This window comes from Cynocephalus volans, chromosome 6 (assembly GCF_027409185.1).
Source record: "Cynocephalus volans isolate mCynVol1 chromosome 6, mCynVol1.pri, whole genome shotgun sequence".
NCBI classification, from domain to species: Eukaryota; Metazoa; Chordata; class Mammalia; order Dermoptera; family Cynocephalidae; genus Cynocephalus; species Cynocephalus volans.
In genome coordinates, this window is record NC_084465.1 from 42448460 (window position 1) to 42470981 (window position 22522).

The 22522-nt window shown below is 37.0% G+C and overlaps 1 protein-coding gene across 1 annotated transcript in view; it reads left to right on the forward strand.

Moving 5' to 3' along the window:
* Positions 1-19576, forward strand: part of BMT2 (base methyltransferase of 25S rRNA 2 homolog) — a 98981-nt gene extending 79405 nt beyond the window's left edge. Inside the window, exon 5 of the mRNA XM_063099991.1 lies at positions 16391-19576. Within this exon, the coding sequence (XP_062956061.1) occupies positions 16391-17020 (630 nt within the window). The 3' untranslated portion in view covers positions 17021-19576. The remainder of the gene's footprint in view (positions 1-16390) is intronic.
* Positions 19577-22522: the final 2946 nt, after the last annotated feature.

Genomic DNA, 22522 nt, shown 5'->3' on the forward strand with positions numbered 1-22522 from the left:
GCATACAAAAAAGAAATTACCAGCCATGCAAAGAAGCAAGAAAATAGGATTCACAGTAAAGAGATAAATCAACCAACAAAGACCAAACCAGAACCGACACAGATGTTAAAACTAGGAAACAAGGACATTAAAATAAGGATATTATTCAGCTGGGGAAAATTCCTTGAGCCTGACAGTTATAGTTTGTGTACTCTCTTGTATTTAGGCTTCAATAAAATCTTAATTTATCATTTAAAAATATATAAAATAGAGATATTTTAACTGTATTCCATATATACAAAAAGTTAAGTAGAGACATGGAAGATATTTAAGAATACCCAAATCTGACTTTAAGAGGTGAATTGCACAATGTGTGATATGAGAAACATACTAGATGGGATTAATGCACATTAGATGTCTTAGAAGAAAATTTAAATTGAAGACATGGCGATAGAAACTACCCCGAATGAAACACAGTAAAGAAAATTTTGAAAATAGAAGAGGATGAGAGAGAATTTCAAGCAGCCAAATACAAACATAATTGGAATCCCCAAAAGGGGGTGGGGGTGGGGGTGGGGTTGAAGAAATATGGCTGAGATTTTACCAATTTTGATGAAAGCTAAAAACCCACAAATTCAAGAAGCTCAATAAACCCCAAACACAAGAAACGTGATGAAAATTACACCAAGTACCATCTTAATCAAACTTCTCAAATCAGTGATAGTCTTCAAAGCAACCAGAAATTTTATTTATTTTTATTGAAACATTGTACATATTTGTGGGTTACAGCATTGAATATCAATACCTGTGTGAAGTATGTGATGCTCATATCAGGATAATTACAACATTTATCATTATACAATATAATCATTTTTTGTGGCTCTTTACCATTTTCTCACTAATCCCCCTCCTTCTCCCAGGGGGCCTCAGTACTGTTCTCTCCTTTTGAAAGTTCAGCAAATTATTGTTATTTTTGTATCATTTTATATTCATTGTTCTTTTTTTTTTTTTTAGCTTCCATTTTTTTAGTGAGGACATGTGGTATTTCTCTTTCTGTGCCTGGCTTACTTCATTTAACATAATTTTCTCTAAGGTCATCCACGTTGCTGTGAATGACAGAATTTCATTCTTATGGCAGAGGAGTATTCCATTGTGTATATAAACCACATTTTCCTTATCTAGTCATCTGTTGATGGACATTTAGGTTGGTGCCAACTCTTGGCTATTGTAAATTGAGCTGCAGTAAACATGGGAGTGTGTGTGTCCCTTCAACATGGTGATTTCCATTCCTTTGAGTAACAGCGGGATTGCTGGATCCTATGGCAGTTCTGTCTATACTTGTTTGAGAAACCTCCATACTGTTTTCCATAATGGTTACCCTAATTTACAGTCCCACCAACAGTGTAGGAGGGTTCCTCTTTCTCCACATCATCATCAGTATTTGTTAATTCTCTCTTTTTGATTCTGGGCATTCTAACTGACATGAGATGATATCTCAGTGTGATTTTGATTTGCATTTCCCACATGCAGAGTGATGTTGACTATTTTTTCATGTGTCTGTTGTCTATTTGTATATCTTCCTTTGAGAAATGCCTATTAGCTCCTTTGCCTATTTTTAAATCAGGTTACTTGTTCCTTGTATATTCTGGATATTAATCTTTTGTCAGATGCATAGTTTGCACATATTTTCTCCAGTTCCGTAGGTTGTCATTTCACTCTGTTAATTGTGTCTGGCTGTGCAGAAACTTTTTAGTTTGATATAATCTCATTTGTTTATTTTTTTCTTTTGTTTCCTGTGCTGCTTATAGGGTCTTACTCATAAAGTCTTGCCCAGTCCTACTTCCTGAAGTGTTTCCCCTATGTTTTCTTTTAGTAGTTTTATAGTTTCAGGTCTTATGTTTAAGTCTTTAATCTATTTTGACTTGATTTGGGTATATGACAAGAGGTACGGGCCTAGTTTCATTCTTCTACATATGAATGTCCAGTTTTCCCAGCACAATTTATTTTAGAAGCAGTCTTTTACCCAGTGTATGTCCTTGCTGCCTTTGTCAAAGATCAGTTGGCTGTAAGTAAGTGGGTTGACTTCTGCATTCTCTATTCTGTTTAATTGGTCTGAGTGTCTATTTTTATGCCAGTACCATGCTGTTTTAGTTACCATGGTTTTGTAGTATAGTTTGAAGTCAGGAAGTGTTATGCCTCTGTCTTCTTTTTTTTTTTTTGGCTCAGCATTGCTTTGGCTATTTGGGGTCTTTTGCTATTCAATATGAATGTTAGGGTTATTTTTTCTATATCTGCAAAGAATGTCATTGGTATTTTGATGGGGATTGTATTGAATCTGTAGATCACTTTGGGTAGTATGGACATTTGCACAGTGTTAATTATTCCAATCCAAGAACATGGAATGTGTTTCCGTCTTTATGTGTCCTCTTTAATTTCTTCAGCAGATTGGTAAAAGGACACAAAAATCAACTACATTTTATATTGATAAAATAATTTTTAAAAAATTCAGCAGTGATTTGTTGGAGAAATCTTTCACCTCCTGGGTTAAATTGATTACTAGATATTAAATTTTGGCAGTGATTATATTAAATGAGCCTGTTTTCTTGATTTCTTTTTCTACTAATTTGTTATGGAGGATAAAAATGCTACTGGTTTTTATGTGTTGATTTTGTATCCTGCAACTTTACTGAAATTGTTTATCAGCTCTAAGAGTTTGTTTGCAGAGTCGTTAGGCTTTTCTAAGTATAGGATCATGTCATCTCCAAACAGGGACAGTTTGACTTTGCTTTTTCCAATCTGGATGCCCTTTATTTCTTTCTCTTGCCTGACTGTCCTTACAAGTACTTCTGATACAGTGTTAAACAGGAGTGGTGAGAATGGGCATACATGTCTTCTTCCTGTTCTTAAGCTGAAAGACAAAACCTTTGAAGGATGAAACGTTTGTCAGGTGAGACAAGAATGCATGCCCACTCTCACCGCTCCTGATGAATACCATATTGGAAGGACTTCTCAGAGCAATGATATTGGCAGCAGGTTTATTGTATATTGTCTTTTATTGTGTTGAGATACTTTTCATACATACCTAATTTGCTGAGAGTCTTTATCATGAAGGGATGTTGAATTTTGTCAAATGTCTGTTGAGATAATCATATAATTTTTGTTCTTTTGTTGATGTGGTGTATCACATTTATTGACTTGCATATGTTGAACCATCCTTGCATCCCTGGGATGAACCCCACTTGATCATGGTGTATAATTTTTGGATGTGTTGCTATATTCTGATTGCTAATATCTTGTTGAGTATTTTTGCATCTGTGTTCATCAGAGATATTGGCCTGTAGTTTTCTTTTCTTGTTGTTTCATTGTCTGATTTTTGGTATCATCGTGATGCTGGCCTCATAAAATGAGTTTGGGAGCATGGACTCTGTTTCAGTATTTCGAAATTATTTCAAGAGAATTGGTTTTAATTTTGCATTAAATGTTTCATAGAATTCAGCAGTAAAGCCACCCAGTCCTGGGCTTTTTGGGAGACTACTGATAAGTGCTTCAATCTCATTTCCTTGTTACTGGTCTGCTCAGGTTTTCTATTTCTTCTTGGTTCACTCTTGGTAGCTTGTATGTGACCAGAAATTTATCCATTTCCTCTAGGTTTTCAAATTTTTTGTTGTATAGTTATTTATAATGGTCTCTAATGATTCTTTGTATTTCTGTGGTATTGGTTGTAATGACTCCTTTCTCATTTCTGATTTTTGTTATTTGGTTCTTCTCTCTCTGTCTCTCTTTTTTGGGGTTTTTTGTTTGTTTGTTTGTTTTTTGGTGTTAACCTGGCTAATAGTTTGCCTATTCTGTGTATCTTCTCAAAAAACCAACTTTGGTTTCATTAATCTTTTGTATTGTTTTTTTGGGTCTCTACATCAGTTCTGCTCTGATTTTAATTATTTCTACTATTTTGGGGATTGGATTGTTCTTGTTTTTCTAGTTTTTTGAAGTGCAGTGTTGGGTCGTTTACTTGAGATCTTTCTATTCTTTTGATGTAAGCATTTATTTTGCAGTAAACTTCCCTCTTATTACTGCTTTTGGAAGGCAGCTATGCTCACCACTATACCACCAACGCCTGCCCTTATTACTGCCTTTGGAGTATCCCACAGGTTTTGGTATGATGTGTGTTTATTTTCATTAATTTCAAGACATTTTTTGATTTCTTGTTTAATTTATCTTGGACCGATAAGTTGTTTAGGATACATGTTGTTTTAATTTCCATGTATTTGTATAGTGTCCAGAGTTTCACTTAGTATTGATTTTCTGTTTTAATCCATTGTGTTCTGAAAGGGTACTTGAAATGATTTCAGTTTTTAAAAATTTGTTGAGACTTGATTTGTGACCTGACATGTGGTCTGTTCTGGAGAATATTCTATGTGCTGATGAGAAGAATGTATGTTCTGTAGTTGTTGGATAAAATGTTCTGTTTTATCTGCCAGTCCAATTGGTATAAAGGGTAGTTTAAATCCTGTGTTTCTCTGTTGATTTGTTGCCTAGATGATCCTTCCAATGCTGAGAGGGGTTTTCAGGTCCCCATCTATCATCATATTGGGGTCTACCTCTTTCTTTGGGCTTAATTGTGTTTGCTTTATATATTGGGTGCTCTGGCATTGGGTGCGTATATATTTATGATTGTTATATCTTCTTGCTGGATAGATCCCTTTATCATTACATATAGTGGCCTTCGTTGTCTCTTTTTATGGGTTTTGGTTTAAAGTCTATTTTATCCAACATAAGAATAGCTACTCCTGCTCATTTTAGTTTCCATTTGTGTGGTATATCTTTGTCCGTCTCTTCACTATTAGTCTGTGTGTGTCTTTGTAGGTGAGGTGACTCTTGTAGACAGCATATCGTTTGGTCTAGCTTTTTAATCCAATCAGTCAATCTATGTCTTCTTCAGTGGGTAGTTTAATCCATTTACATTAAGGGTTATTATCAAAACGTATTCTTATTCCTGGCATTTTATTGGTTGTCATTTGATTTTTAAAATATCATTTGTTCTTTCCTTCCCCTTTTATTTGGTGTTCATTGTTTTTTTTGAGGTAGTAAGATTTAGTTTTGTTTTCTTCCTCCTTTGCATTTGTGTTTTATCAGTAGGTTTTGTTCTTTCTTGCATATTCCTGGTAGCGATTATCTTTTTTCAGATTTTAGATACAGGGGTCCCTTGTGGATTTCTTTCAGGACTGGTTGTATGGTATGAACTCCCACAGTTTTTGTTGGTCTGGAAAATACACTATTTCCCCCTCATTTCTGAAGGATAGCCTTGTGGGTATAGTACTCTTAGCTGGCATTCTTTTCTTTTAGTATTTTGCATGTATTGTCCCATTTCCTTATGGCCTGTAGAGTTTCTGTTGAGCAGTCTGCTGTTACTCTGATGGGGGCTTTTTTATAGGTGAGATGGCACTTTTCTCTTGCTACTTTGCCACTTTGTCTCAGAAGGAATCGTTTTTAGATTGAATCTGTTTGGGGATGTTTGAGCCTCCTGGATCTAAAGGTCCATGTCTCTCCCTAAACCTGGGAAGTTTTCCATTATTATTTCATTGAAAAGGTTTTCAGTGCCTTTTCCTTTTTCTTCCCCTTCTGGAACATCCATAATTCAAACATATGTGTGCTTTAGGTTATCTGCTAGCTCTCTTAGATGTTCTCCATTTTTTTGCAATTCTTTTTTTCTTTTCTTCTTTTTTTTTTTGTCCACCTGGGTTATTTCAAAAAGACCATCTGTGAGATAAAAAATTCTTTCTTCTGCTTGCTCTAACCTCCTGCTTAACCTCTCAGTTGTGGTTTTTATTTTGTTGGATGAATCCTTCAGTTCCAGGAGTTCTGCTGCATTCTTTTTGAAGGTATTGTCTTTATAAATTTCCTCCATCATATTCTGGATATTTTTTCTCACTTCATTTTGTTGTCTGAGTATTCTCGAATCTCTTTGAGTTTACTTAAGATTGTTGCTTGGAATTCCTTTTCAGTCATTTCAATGGTTTTGTGCTCAATGGGGTCTGGTACTCAAGAGTTACTGTATTCTTTTGGTGGTGTCATATTTTCTTGTTTTTTCATATTTCTAGTGATGGTGTCTGGTCATCTTGTAGAGCTATTGCTTTTTCTTTTACTCTGGAGTAGGTTTTGAGAAGTGACTTCCTCTTCTTTTTCCAGGCTCTCCTGGTGACTCTCTTTGTGTCAGCACAGTTGAGTGGGTGGTGGGCAGCCTTCACGGTAGCTGTGGCAGTGTCTGTGGTGGACCACCCATACAGAAGCAGTGTTTGCAGCATGCTCCTGCCTTCTGTCAGGCAGGGGAGGCTCTAATTTTAAAAAGACATGTTAAAGTACTGAAAAAAAAATTATCTCCTAATATTTCAGAAAAACTATCACCTAGTATTGCATGAAAAATATATTTTTTAAATGAAGGTAAAATTTGAAATTTTTTTCTGACGTACAAAAGCTAAAGAATTCAATGTCAGCAAACTTGTATTACAAAAAATGTTAAAGGAACAAGTGCTTTAGCCAAGTGGGAATATGGATCTCTACAAAGGGATGAAGAGTACCGGAAGTGATAACTACACAGCTAAAAAGTAGAAGATTTTCTCTTAAAATCTTTAAATGATAAATTGACCATTATGGGCTGAATTTCATCAGTCCCCCAAAACAGATACAGTTGGAGTTTTAATTCCTGTTATGTGACTTTATTTGAAAATAGGACCTTTACAGAAGTAATCAAGTTAAAATGAGGTCATTTGGGTGGTTTCTAATTCAATATGACTGTGGTGTCCTAATACAAAGGAGAAATTTGGACTCAGAAACAAGCACAGAGGGAGATTGTTGTGTAAAGATGAAGGTAGAGATAGTGGTGATGTATCTACAAGCCACAGAATACCAAAGATTACCAGCAAACCACTAGAAGCTAGGCAAGAGACAGGGAACAGATTCTTCCTCACAGCCCTCAGAATGAAGCAGCCCTCACAACATCTTGGTCTCAAACTTCTAGTCCAGAACTGTGAGACAATAAATTTCTATTATTTAAGCCATCCAGATCATGGTTATTTGTTACAGCAGCCCTAGCAAACTTATACAACTATTTACATAAAAATAATACAAGGAGGGACCAGCCCGTGGCTCACTTGGGAGAGTGATAACACCAAGGTCACGGGCCCAGATCCCTATATAGGGATGGCCAGTTAGCTCACTTGGAAGAGCGTGGTGCTGACAACACGAAGTCAAAGGTTAAGATCTCCTTACTGGTCATCTTTTTTAAAATTAAAAAAATAATAATAATACAAGGAGGAGATTTATATAGGTAAAACTAAAATGTATGACAACAGTAACATAAAAGATGGGATTGGGAGAATTGGAAATATACTGTTTTAAGGTTCTTATACATGAAATGGTATAATATCACTTGAAGATAGACTATGATAAGTTAAAGATGTATACTATCAATCCTAAAGCAGCCACTAAAATAAAACAAAATTATAGCTAATAAGCCAATGAATGAGATAAAATGGAATCAAAAAATTCAGTTAATTGAAAAAATTGTGTGAAAGCAAGAAGATGGAGAAAAGAAAACTGGTGTGGCTATATTAAAATCAGACAAAGTATATTTCAGGGTAAAGAATATTACCAAAGATAAAGATGGTTTTTCCATAATGATAAAAGTGTCAGTTTGTCAAGAGTACATCATAATTCTAAATATTTAGGAATCTAATAACAGAACTTCCAAATACATCAACCAGAAACTGATTATGCCAAGGAGAAAGAGACATTTATAAAATTATGGTTGGAAGTTTCAGTATTCCTTTCAATAATTGATAGAACAAGTAGATAGAACAGTCAAAGAAGAACTCACAATGGAAATTAGAACACTTTTTGAAATGAAGGTAAAGGAAAACACAAGATATCAAAATGCATACAATGCCACTAAGTCACTGAAATAGTACTTAAGGGAAAATTATATAGCACTAAGCACCTTTATTGGAAAATAAGAAAGGTCTCAAAACAATGGCTTCAACTTTGCAACTAGGGAAAAGAGAGCACATTAAATCTAAAGTACAAGAAAGAAAATAATAAAGATCAGAGTAGAAATCAAATGAAATAGAAAACTTTCAGAAAAACAATAGGCATGGATAATATTATCCATAGCCATATTGATCCGGAAATAAAGAAGAAGAGTTGACATTATTACAGATTTTGCCAGTATTTTTAAAATAACAAGAAAATGCTATGAACAACTTTATGCCAATAAATTCCACAACTTAAATAAAACAGACAAATTTCTGGAAGACCCATGTCATAAAGCTCACTCATGAAGAAATGGATAACATGAATGACTCTAAATCTATTAATTTGAATTGCCAGTTAAAAACCTTTCCACAGAGAATATTCCAGGCACAGATGGCTTCACTGTTAAAAATATACCAAACAGTTAATAAATAATTCCAATTATATATGTATTATTTTATAAAATTGAAATTGATAGAATACTTCGCAACTCATTCTATGAGTTGATTACCCTGGTATCAAAACCAGACAAAGACATTACAGAACAAGAAAAGTGTAGACCATTATCCCTCATGAATATAGACACAGGTGTATACAAAATTTTAGCAAATTGAATCCAACAATATTTTTTAAAAGGATTATACATCATGGCCAAATTTGGTTCATCCCAGGAGTGCAAGATTGGTTTAGTGTTTAAAAAAACAATTAACATCTATTCATCATATTAACTCACCAAAAGGGGAAAACCCATGTGATCATCTCAATAGGCACAGAAAAAGCATTTGACACAATCCGCCATCCTTTCCTGATTAAAAATATATACTCTCAGTAGGAATTGAAGGGAATTTCCACAGCCTAATAAAAAGGGTATCTGAAAAACTTACAGCTAAAATTATCCTTAATGGTGAAAGAACAATGCTTTCCATAAGAACTAGAACAAGAACAAGGTAAGGATGTCTGCTCTCACCACTTCTGTTTAGCTCTAGTCAGTGCACTAAAGCAAGAAAAAAAAGCAATAAAAGGCATCCAGACTGAAAAGGAAGAAGTGAAACTGTTTTTATTTACAGATGACATTGATCATCTATTTGATTATTCCATGGAATGTTCCAAGAAGTTACTAGAACTAATAGATGAGTTTTAACAAGATTGCAAGATACAATATCAATATACAGAAATCAATTGATTTATATATATGGGGTCTTCAAAAAGTTAATTGACAGATTTATATTACCTTTTTTTGTTGTTTTTTTTTTACTTTTTTGGGGGGGGATTTATTTTATCTTTTAATTCCATTTTTTCACAGACTTTTTGAGGCACTCTTGTACTAGTAGCTATCAGAAATTCAAATTATAAACAGTATCATTTATAATGGCATCAAAAATATGAAATGTAAACATATTTATATGAAATACATATTTCATATAAATCTGATAGAAGATGTAGAAAAACCTGAATGCTGAAAACCACAGATTCAGAGAACTTAAAGATTAAGACCTAAATAAGTGGAGGGATGTGCTGTTTATTGGTGGAGAGACTCGATATTTTTAACATGTTAATTTTTCCCAAATTAATTTATAGATTCAATGCAATACTGATCAAAATCCTAGCAGAATTTTTTATAGAAATTGAAAAACTCAAAAACTTGTGTGGAAATTCAAAGGACTTAGAATAACTCAACAATTTAGAAAAAGGACAGTGTTGGAGAATATCACTACCTGATTTCGAAATTTATTATAAAACTACAGTAATCAAGATAAATGTGATAATCAATGTCAGGATTATCAATGAAATGTAATAGAGGGTCCACAAATAGGTCTAAATGTATTGAATACTGATTTTCAACCAAGATGGAAAGGATAATCTTTTCAGCAACTGGTGTTGAAACAATTGGATATCCAAAAGAAAAAAGAACTTCAGGCCATACCACATCCGATATAAAACAAACAAACAAACAAAAAAACTCAAAATGGATCATAGGCCTATGTGGAAAACTAAAACTATAAAACTTCTAGAAGAAAATCTTTGTGACCTTGGGATAGGAAAATATTTCTTAGACATGACTCAAAAAGCAAGATCCAAGAAAGAATAAATTGATACACTGGCCTTCATCAAAATTTGAAATTTCAGCTCTTTGAAAGACACTGTTAAAAGAATGAAAGGGCAAGCCACATCACACTGAGAAAATATTTGCAAGTCATATATCTGATAAGGGACGTACATGAACAATATATAAAGAACTCTCAAAACTCAATAATAAAACAATTTTTAAAAATCTAAAGCAACCCAAGTATTTTTAAATAAAAATTGGTGAAATATATTGGGTAAAAGATATACTTTATCAAGAAGGAATCTGGATAGCAAATAAGTCCATGAAAAGAAAATAAATATCATATGCATTAGGAAAATGCAAATTAAAAAACACTGTATGGTATGTGCAAATGTACCACCACATGCCTATTACAGTTACTAAAATTTAAAAAAAAGACTGGCCATACCAAGAATTAGTGAGGATTTGGAGGAACTGGAACTATTTTTTTAATTAATTATTTTTAGCATATTCATTGCTACTAATCATAGTTATTTTTTATGCCCCTTATCCAATCTCTCCCCTTCCCCCACGCCCTTTCCTCTCTAATAACCATAGATTTGTTCTCTCCATCTGACAGATTGTTCTTCTGTTGGTTTGTTGCCTACATGATCTGTCCAGTACTGAGACAGGTGTGATTGAGTCCTCCCCTATTATTGTAAATCAGATGCCGCTTCTGTTACTCTGGAGTGTGCTTTATGGAAAGAGAGGACCTCTTCTTTTTTCTTTTTTACTTTAAAAAAAATTTTTTTTTGGTCTCTGCTGGTGTCTCTCTTTGTGTCAGTGAAGTTGAGAGTCTGGCGTGCCATCTGCATCATGGCTGTGACTGCTGGTATAGAGACTAGTTGCTTTTGCAGCAGCCATGATAATTGTGGTGCCTATGGAGGGCTACCTGTGTGAAAGTAGTGTTTTGGGTGTTTTCTTTACCTGGTTGCAGCTGGGTTTGGCTTCCCCCAGCTCCACGCCTCATTCTAAGATGTTGGTGCGGAGCAGTTAGCAGGGAGGAGAAGGGAAGGGGAGGGGACTTAGGGTGGGAATCGGGGGAAGGAGAGGGAGTGTGATCAAGGCCCGTGCTCCACCCCCCATTCTGGCAGGTTAGACCAGGTGGCTACCAGTGGTGCCTCGGTTGTCGCTAGCTTGATGTAGATGTCAGGGCGTGGGGGGCGGGATGGATGAATCCCTCAGTTCCTCACTGACCAGGCTTAGGAGCCTGGGGCGCTTCCTGCAGCAGGTCGGTGGTCATTGCTGGGCTGGTTGCGATGTTGAGGCAGCGTGGCTGAGGCCCTCACCCCCTGCCACCCTTACTCAGGGTCCTGGGGCATTTCCTGCAGTGGCTTGGTGATTGTCACTGGACAGGTTGCAGATGTCAAGGCGGGCATGGTTGAGACCCTCTGCCCTTCCCTCTCCCTGTCTTGGGAGTCCAGGGGGCTTCCAATCCTTCTAGGTTTTATAGGTGTTCTTTGGTGTTAGACTTTTACTAGTTAATATCAAACTTTGATATGTGGGCACTTCGTTTTTTCTTTCAGTTTTGTGTCAGATTATTTGTTGTTCCCACCACTTAAACTCTGCACTGGAACTAATTTGTTGTCTTTTGCTTACTTTTAAAATGGAGGAACTTCCTGTGGGGACCAGCATTTGAGCCCTGTAGTTGAGCTAAGCTAAATTGTTGCTTGGCTGCTGTTTTCCTGGGGACAGCTTTTTGTGCAACTCAGGTTTTAATGGTTGACCTTGTATGTACTTCCAGGTCATGTGAGGTCTGGTACACCCGAGTAGCAGGGAAACTCTGGTCTGGGCCTGAGTCTTTTCAGCAAACTGCACCCCCTGCAGTTGTATATTCCTGACCAGTCTCCACTGACTGGTCCTGCTCTGACTGGAGGGCATATCAACTGTCCATGCTGTGCCCCAACGTTCCTCTGGTGGGCCAACTCCCCCACCACCCACACTCCAAACACTTCCCATGAATGGGCCATGCACTGGTCCCTTGCGATGACTCACCAGCCTCTGAATGGCTCCTTTTTTCAGTTGTCTGTGGCCCCTCGCTCCTGTGTGGGTCCACGGGAACCCCGTTAGTGGTCTTGCTGGCCTGGGGGCCTCCAAGGCCCTCTTCTCACCTGCCGCCTCCAAGCAACTTCATATGAAGGGCACAGCTGTGGCTTTTGCTAGTTCTTGCTCTGTGTGCTCACCAGCTTCAGCCTTAAAGCAGCCAGGGCTTGAAATGGTGGGAGTGATCCTTTCTTTCTCTCATCATGGCTTCTCCTACCTTCATGAACTCCATAGGTCTCTCATCTTCTTCCCCTGAGCTCTAGCAGCCCCAGCTTAGCTGTCATTGCTTTTTAATAGTTGTAAATTGGTTGGTTGATTGTGAGAGTGATGCTGGGGATCATCTATTCCACCGTCTTGACTGGAAGCCCTGATTCTTTTGTTTTTCAGGAACTAGAACTTTTATACAGTGCTGGTGGAAATATAAAACTGTAAAACTCCTTTTGAAAACAATTTGGGAGTTTCTTTAAAAGTTAAACATACACCTGTTGTATGATCCAGCCACACCTCTCCTGGATTTTACCCAAGAAAAATGGAAAGCATGTTCATTCAAAGACTTGAACAGGAATATTCATAGCAATTTTGAATTGTAATAGCCTAAAACAAGAAACAACCTATATATCTGTAAACAAGTGTATAGATAAACCAATTGAAGTATATCCTTGACACAGCAGTATACCATTCAGCAGTTTAAAAAGGAATAAACTAGGGCCGGCCCCGTGGCTCACTTGGGAGAGTGTAGCGCTGGTAGCACTGAGGCCGCAAGTTCAGATCCTACATAGGGATGGCCATTGCACTCACTGGCTGAGCATGGTGCAGACCACAACGTGCCGAGGGTTGTGATCCCCTTACCAGTCAGAAAAAAAAAGGAATAAACTATTAATAACTGCCAAAAAAATGGATAAATCCCAAAATGATTATGTCAAGTGAAAGAAGCCAGGCAAAATAAGAGTGTATTCTGCATTACTCCATTTATATAAAATTCTAGGAAATACAAACTAATCTACAGTGATAGAAAATCACATAAATGGTTGCAGGGGAAAAGCAGGTATTATATGAGGCAAGGATTATAAAGGGGCACGAGGAAATTGTGGGGAGTGTTGGATTCTATTCATTAACTTGATTGTCGCAGTGGTTTCACAGTTGTATAAATATGTTAAACATATCAAAATGTATGCTTTAAATATGCTTTTGTGTAAGTTATACTTCAATAAAGCTGTCTTTTTTAAAAAAGGGGGGCAAAGAGAAGAAGAAAAACAACCTTTTTCCCGGTAACAGAACATTATATATCACTTTCCCTAATAGATAGTCCAGATGACTGTATGACCAGCTTGTCTACACACTAACAAGAATGAGGGACTAAGGTATTAGGTCACATCTCTGTTAATTAATAACTATTGCTATATGATAAGGGTAACTACTTTTTATCTAATTTTAAAACTGCTTTCTTATTCTGGATCATTGCCATTAGAGCTTTAATATTCAGCAAATTATGCAATGTTGTTTATTCCTTTACCTGTAGAGTTTCTCATGGTCATTTGACTAAGTTAATTAAATTTAGTTGTTTCAAAGCAAGGATTAACTTTTTAGTAGAATAAAAATGTTAAAATTACTTTTTAAATGGTTAAAGTTTATGGTTTTAAAAGATCTTTTCATGACCTTAAAAAGTTTGGGCATCATTCTGTTTGTACAAATTTTATAATGCCTCTTTCAGTATCTTCTTTTTCTTTTTTTTAATTTTTATTGAATCAAAATTGATTATACTTATTTTGGGGGTACAACATTGAGATATGTTGATCAAATCAATATTACTAGCATATATATTGTTACAAATCATAATTATTTTTTATGACCCTTGACCAATCCCTCCCCATCTCTCTTTCCCTCCCCCCAACCCTAGATTTCTGCTCTCCCTCTAAAAGAATAATGGTTACTCTGTTGATTTGCTTCCCAAATGATTTGTCCAATGCTGAGAGGCGTGATCAGGTCCCCCAATAATATCATAGAGCAGATGTCTCTTCTGTCACTATGAAATGGGCTCTGTGGAGACAGACATCCTCCTCCTTTCTTTATCTCTGCTGGTGACTCTCCTTGTATCAACTCACTCCAGTGGCTGGCAGACCATCTGCGTGGTGGTTGTGGCATCTAGCTGCCTTTGCAACAGCCATGGTTATCATGATGGCTGAGGTGGGCCACCCACATGGAGGAGATGTTTTGTCCTACTCCATGCTGGCAGGGTGCCTGGTTGTGAAGAGTGTCCAATCCCCAGTTCCATTTCCTGGTCCCTGAGTGGGCCCTGAGGCGCTGGCATGGGGTGCCTGGTTGTGGGAGGGGGGTCTGGTCCCCTTCTCCATGCGTCAGGTCCACAGGCAGGCCCCAAGGCACTGGTGTGGTGTGCCTGGTGGTAGGAGGGAGATCTGGTTCTCTTCTCCATGCCTTGGGTCCCAGGGCAGGATGAGAGGCACTGGTGTGGTGTGCCTGGTTGTGGGATGGGGGGTCCAGTCCCTGGCTCCATACACCTGGTCCCCGGGCAGGCCCTGAGGCACTGGCGTGGTGTGCCTCGATGTGGAAGGGAGATCTGATCCCCTTCTCCATGTGTCAGGCCCCTGAGCAGGGCCCTGATGTGCTGGCGCAGTGTGCCTAGTTGTGGGAGGGAGGTCCAGTCACCTTCTCCATACCCTGGGTCACCACGTGGGCCCTGAGGTGCTGGTGTGGTGTGCCTGGTTGTGGGAGGGGGGCCCAGTCCCCTTCTCCATGCCTCGGGCCCCCGGGCAGGGCCTGAGGCACTGTCACAGTGTGCCTGGTTGTGGGAAGGGGGTCTCTGGGTGGGACCCTAGGTATTGGTGGTGTGCCTGTATGTGGGAGTGGGGTCCAGTCCCCGTCTCCAATCCTCTGGTTCCTGGATGGGGCCCTGTGGTGCTGGTGGTATGAGTGGTTGTGGGTGCGGGTCCTGCCTCTGGCTCCATGCCTCATGGCATTTGTGGTGTGCCTGGGCCGGAACTAAATTTTTGTCCTTTGCTTGATTCTAACACAGGGGAACTTTGTGGGAACCAGTACTTGAGCTGTGTGGTTGAGGTAAATTGCTGTTTTGCTGCTGTTTCCCCAAGGAGGACTTTTTGTGCAGCTCAGGGTTTAATGGTTGACCTTATAGGTACTTCCAGCTCTCCAGATACTTGGTGCCCCTGGGTTGTATAGAAACTCTGATCTGAGCCTGAGTTTTTCATTGAACTGCACTCCATGCAATTCTGTATTCCTGACGGGTCTCCTCTGAGTGGTTCTGCGCTGATTGGGGGGTGGATAGGCTGTCCTTGATATGTCCCAGTGTTCTCCCCATCTCCCCTGATGCCCGTGCTCCAAACATTCCCATGGGACAGGCCCTGCGCTGGACCCTTACAATGACTCACCAGCCTCTGAATGGCTCCCCTTTTTCAGCTGTTCTGGCTCCTCGCTCCTGTGTTGATCCATGGGAACCCTATTAGTGGTCTTGCTGTCCTGGGGGCCACCAAAGTCCTCTTCTCCCCTTCTACCTCCAAGTAACTCCATCTAAAGAGCACAGCTGCGGCTTCTACCGGTTCCTGCTCCATGTGCTCCAGCATTAAAGTGGCCATGGCCCAAAACACTGAGAGCAGGTTTTTCTTTTTCTCATCGTGATTTCTCCTGCCTTCATGAGTTCCCTCCTCCTCTTCGCCTAACCTCCAATCGTCCCAGCTTGGCTGATGTTACATTTTTATAGTTGTAAATTGGTTGATTTGTGAGAGAGAGTGACGCTGGGGACTGTCTATTCTGCCATCTTGACCAGAACTCTCACTATCTTCTTTGACATATTTATATCATGGTATTTCTTGTTCAGAGTTGTTTATATATTAGCTGGGTTTTGGTAACTGTAAATGTTAAAGTGAATGAAAATATAACTAAGCTTAAAAATAAATCATTCCTGTAAACTCTTACCAAAGTTAAAATTCAAATAAGCCCTTGTTTTTTTAAATATATACATAAAAGTTATTTCTCATTTCACGTTGTTATGTGGAAATAATAATGGTGTCTAGAAATTCTCTAAGTTTTAATTACTCTGAAATTTTTGTGATTAAACTTTTGGTTGAATAAGTCTGTGCAAGCTTAATTTAGAAGGAAAAGGTATATAATTGAAGCTGGAATTAAATAGAAATGCTGTGAAATGTGAAATAGTTTGGTGTAAAATCTACATATTATGGTGGAAGTAATCTTAAATTCTTAATATGCCATCTTTTTCTCTTTCTGCAGAGTGTATATAAATGTGACTTCCTCAACTTACAGCTTCAGCAGCCGCTCCAACTTGCACAAGATGCTATAGATGCTTTTTTGAAACAGCTGAAAAACCCTATCGATTCTCTCCCTGGAGAGCTTTTCCATGTGGTTGTCTTCTCTCTCCTTCTTTCTTATTTTCCATCACCTTACCAGCGATGGATTTGCTGCAAGAAAGCTCATGAACTATTAGTGTTAAATGGTTTATTACTTATCATCACACCTGATTCCTCCCATCAGAATCGTCATGCTATGATGATGAAAAGCTGGAAGATTGCTATAGAGTCCCTGGGCTTTAAACGCTTCAAGTATTCAAAATTTTCACATATGCACCTGATGGCATTTAGGAAAATCTCCCTAAAAACCACAAGTGACTTGGTTAGTAGGAACTACCCAGGGATGTTATATATTCCTCAAGATTTCAACAGTATAGAAGATGAGGAATATTCTAACCCTTCTTGCTATGTTCGGTCAGATATAGAAGATGAACAAATAGCATACGGTTTCACAGAGCTCCCTGATGCTCCATATGACTCAGATTCTGGAGAAAGTCAAGCCAGCTCTATTCCTTTCTATGAGCTAGAGGATCCCATATTACTTCTAAGTTAATGTAAAAGCAAAAAGCCCTTTCAGTCCAGACTCCTAAACTAATTTCTTACACTAATTGGAAATACTAACATGAACTCAGTACTTAAAACCTGGTTAGCATAGAAAAAATGCAAAGGTTTACAGAGTTTGCTATTTTTTTCTACTCGATTTTAAAATTTATTCTTATAAAGCTTAAAAGTTTCATGCAGAGTGACTCGTCATAGCAGAAACCACTTTTACTTTAGCATTTAGCACTAAGATATCATAGAAAGGTACCTTCTTAGTGCTATTGTGAAAAATGAAACATAATTTGCTATATATTTTCCTTTTCTTCAACTTTTCGATGTTGACTTTAAACCCTTGCAATGGGAAACTTTAAGATATGTAGAAAGCTGTAGATTGCACTTTCATGATTCACAAGTTAAATGTGACACAGAGATAGGTTGGTTTAGTTGTTTTGTGATGCACTTATCTTTTTCTTTTTTCTAACTAGTTATCTATTACAGAAAGCCATTTTCTGTTCAGTTTTGTTTGATCCAATTTTTCCTGAACTTTTTGGAATTAGTGATTATTCTTTTTTATTCTATTAAAAGCTTACTTGGTAGCATCAGACACTGGGGAAGAGATTTCCCCCATAGTATACATTCTAATTTCATTAGCACAATCCAATAAACACCATGGCCAAAGTAATATTTTCATAACTTTCTTGTTGATTTGGGCCTTGGTGTTAAGTATATTTATCTGTGAGAGTTCGCTTTTACTTTTTTTTAATTTAGGTTTCATTTACAAAATTTTCTATGTAAGCAAGGAACAATATAATACTCGATACTGATCTAAAACACCTTTGTGAAAGGGTTTGCACTTGTATAAGAGTTTATGTTCTATCAAGACCAACTTTGATAGAGTCCTCGCCTTTCCATTAAGGAGGTGCTGCACTACAAGTTTGGAATCATATAGAAAAAATTTAAATTCACCCTCTGCTGGTAATCTTATCAAATGGTTTTGACCTTTTGGCATCCTAATTTCTATCTAAACCCTAGAGAAAATTTTCTTTGAATATATAAACCATTAGTTGGCTGTGGGAATTTTCCCTTTCCACATTGATAAATGCCTTTCTGTGTTTCTGAATCAGAAGCAAATGATTAAGGAGAAATATATGTCCGAACAAGACAAGATTAGTTTAAACAGTGAAGAACGTTTAGTCCACATTGTCTTGTCAGCCAGCAATTGTCATGTAAACTATCATTTTTAAGAGTGCCACTGTGTGGATTTTTTTTCAAGTGGTTATTACATTAAAATTACCTCATACTGAGGTTTTTGCACTGAAATATCACAGTTTCAGATTTCATGGTTAATGTGTGTATGTGTGTGTGTATGTTTTTAAAGGAAACTTGCATTTTCAATAGTAGATCCTAAATTTCATAAACTGCACTTCTTTACTCTGGTAAAACTGATGCTTTTGTGCTTATTGTGAATAGCTATAGTTAACTTTGAATGTCAAACTTTATTTAGAAATACAAAATTTATCCTTTAAGATATAAAAGATTGAGTGTGTATACCCCATATTTCAAATTAAATTTCACATGCTAACTTAAAGAAAGTAACAAGATTGTAATTAACCTAAAAAAAGTCAACTGATTAAATGCAATAAATACTGGTTGCTCAGATATGCCAGACGAAACTTGAAGTTTTTCATTTACTTTCAATAGCATAAAATTCCTTAATAATTAGGACTGCCTTTTCTTTCCAGTTAAGCACAACAGGATCATGTCTTGTAGCTCCCTCAAAAGAAAAAGGAAGAAAAAAAAAAAAAGAGGATTGTGTTTAGGATAATACAGAACTGCGTATTGGTAGTACCTCCTTTACCATCCTGTTTGTTTTCTTTGATTTGGCTAGGTCTGATCTTAAGAGCAAAGAAAACAACACATCAAATGGAAGTGCTTTGAAAGTAAATGAAAATAGTGCTTTTGCAAGGCTGGTGGAAGTATGACCTCGGAGACAGCCTTTGTGTTACAGCAGAAATGTTGGTGCTATAAATTCTTCTCTGATTGTTTACAGATGTTGATTCTGCTTTTGCTCCAAAGTGTGCATGATGTATATTTTAAGTAGTACTTCAAAGAAAAATCTCTTTATAAACCTACTACCATTTAGTTTAAATTTGTTTGAATTTATATCATTTGTTACTGTAAATCCAGCTGATTCAGATTAGGTTGGCACAGGATTTAAACCAATACACATTTCACCAAAGCCAATTCAGTGTTTAAATGTCGAAATATAAGCAGTCACTGTGGCTTGGTGCCGGATCATATATGTAATGACAAGAGAAATTAATAGGGCCTTCTAATACTGGATGGGTACTCTTAAGAATGATTTCATTTGCATATAAAGAAGTTAAGGGACCTCCTGTCACATTCACAATAGGTTCTCCAAGATAATTGGGTGTTTCAAAACAAATGATCATTTGGTTGGATTGTTCAGGATCATAACTAGATCATGTGGTTTTTACCATAGTTGCCAAGTGGTAGGAGGTAGCATACCTGAAAATATATGTTTGTGTTTGTTGTATTTTTTCACATTTTGTGAACAAAGCACATTTATTAAAAATTTTAAATTTTCTAATATTCTTTGTCTATTACGTGTAAACTGAATGTTTTGTGGTCTTTGATGTATCTCACTAAGTGATTTCAGAATTAGAGAGCAATTTAGAATTTGAATGGGTTTTAGAATTTTCCAACTGGGTTTCATCTAGTTAAATCCCTTAATTTTATAAATTCATTCACTGAGATCCAGAGAACTTAAGTGACTTGCACTGTCATGTTGTTTATGGCAGAACCAGTACAACAGCATAAATTCTACTTTAATGTACATCAGCTGTATCATGCTGTCCTTTGTAAGTTAATTCCATAACAGATAATTTAGGTATATCAGCTCTTTTAGGGCAGCAGATGGCTTTCTCATGATATGAAAGAGTATTTTTATTCATTAAACAAATGTTTGAATTCCACCATGTTTAATATGCTGGGGAAACAGCAGGGATTGGGGTAATCAGTTTCCTTTCATGGAGCTTATGATCTAATGGAGAAGACAAGCATTGTACATCTACTTAATATCTGTATCTAGGAATGACTGCATACTGATTGTACAGCTTTGCCCTTGCTTAAAATCTTTTGTTTCCCAGAAGTGAAACAGGAGATAAAGCCTTAAACACAAAAAACTATCTAGTGGATTACAAACACATTGTACGTATATTGTTTATGGCTCTAGAAAAGTGCAATCTAAATATAAATTATCTGATTATAAAAGCAGTCCCCCTCACAAAAAATGGAATCTGCTTACAAAAGTGCCCTCCCCCCAAAAAAGATCCATTTTCTCACTTTTCTGAGCACAGTGCAGCAATGATATTCCTCTGCAAGAGTCCACACACTAGGTCAGCAGAAATGTAGATATAAGGTTTGGTTCCTTCTTGGTGTTATAAATTGTTAGATGATGGCAAAGCTGGAAAACAATTCTTCTGTTACTACTCAAAACAAAACAAATGTTTGCAACAGGAATGTCTATTACAATAATTTTATTCTTAAAAAAAAAAACAATTGCAGTAACCTTTATGAATTTCATTTTTTCTTTTGTTTTTGTTTTTTGTTTTTTGGTTGGTTTTTTGCTGCTGGCCAGTTAGAATTGTTTCTTCAACTTGTCTTTAATAATTAGAAAGTTATAAAACATAAATTTGTTAATATTGTTGGATTGGAGTGCCCATGTACACCATAAAAAATAGCATTGCTCAAAACACAAAACATCTGATAATATTTCCTAGATGCAGGCCTTTTTGCAACTCTTTAGGGAGAATAGTCATTGCATAAATGTCATATCTACTGAATTCAGCCACAACCAAGCCACAATCATTCATTTGTATTCTGATGACAGTATTTTTTCCACAGCTCTTTGAACTGGTGTAGGGAATCAGTTATTGAGAAAAAATACGATTTGTGGTCACAGATATTCTATATAAAATTCTTACAGAATCTACATTTAAGTCATTTACATTTATCCCTAGACCTATAAATCTTTTTACAGTTAACTAATGTTACTTTAGCTATGTTCATTGTCTTCTACCAAGGAAAAAGAATACAAACATGATTATGGCCAATATTAATTTAGTTCTCCCTCAAACTCCTGTTCTATAACACATCTCTGTTTGGTTAAGAGAGTTTGCAGAGACAGGTTAAAATATGAAGGAACAATAAGTCAGCAAGAAACAATCATTGCCACAGGCCTTTTCACTAGGAATCCAAGAGATAACATGTTTTCCAAAGCCAGGCATGGATGAAACATTCCCTGGACAGGTGATTGCTGGAAAGAAGAGAGGCAGTTAGGCAGGCCAAATCCTTGGAGCCTGAGTACAAGAAGAAAGAAGCTTAGGAAACAGACCTGTGACAGAAAGAGCGCCTAATGGCTTAACTGTGAAAGCTTTCTGTTCTCTGACACTGCTGAACCATAGCACAGATTAAAGTACCAGAGTGTAGGTTGCTATGGAAACAGAGTAGGGTCCTTGAAATTTGTAAGTAAGAAGATACATTTTGATAGGAAAGGTGATGGTCTGGAGCTTGTGTAACCAGAAATATCAAAGTAGGAGGGACGATGTGGGCCTGCAGAATGATGCCAATTGGAATGAGGAGGTACAGAATGAGAGTTAGGATATCACAAACCATCTCTTTAGTCCTGCTATGGCTGGATACACACTAAACTGCTAACATCCATTTCATACCTCAAAAATTTCAAACAAACCCTTTATAATAAAATGAAGAAAAAATGTTTTCCTCCCTAAAATTTCTCAAGTGTAAAGAAACGACATTGTAACATCACTGGTGTAGAGATAGTATTACGGATCAATATAGGTGGATAGTAATACTTTTGTGGATTAATATCACTTCCCACAGAATGTGAAGAATGAAATTCAAGAGAGCAAGCACAGGTCTCATGACAGCTCATTTTAGATTGTATATAGTATTACTTAGAACATATACTTAGTGTTTTTGAGTAATGGTGAATTTTTAGTGATTTAAGCCTGTGGTCCCCTTTTATAACTATGAGGGACATTTGTGGAATAGCTACCTCAAGATGGGGATACAGTTTGTTGCAATGAAATAAAGGAAAGTTAACTAGTGTACACCATTCAATCAGTACTGATTCACTGGTTGAGAATTACTGCACGATTAAGCTGGATTAGGTACTATAAGCAATAGGTGTCTACTGTGCTCTTCAGGGGCTGACAACGTAACTTAAGAAGAATACATCAGCATTAATACAAGGCAACAAATACTGTAACATTACAGAAACCATATTGCACTGCAGCATCTGGTGGTACATATAGCCCCTCCCTACCTCTTCATCCAACTTCCTACCACTCTTTCACCCTCTGTGTTAAAGTCTTGGAGTATTGGATAGACACACACATGTGCCCACCTTTGCCTAGAAATTTTTCTTTCTGTATTTGACTTATCACTAGTTCATTTTTGCCATTCAGAT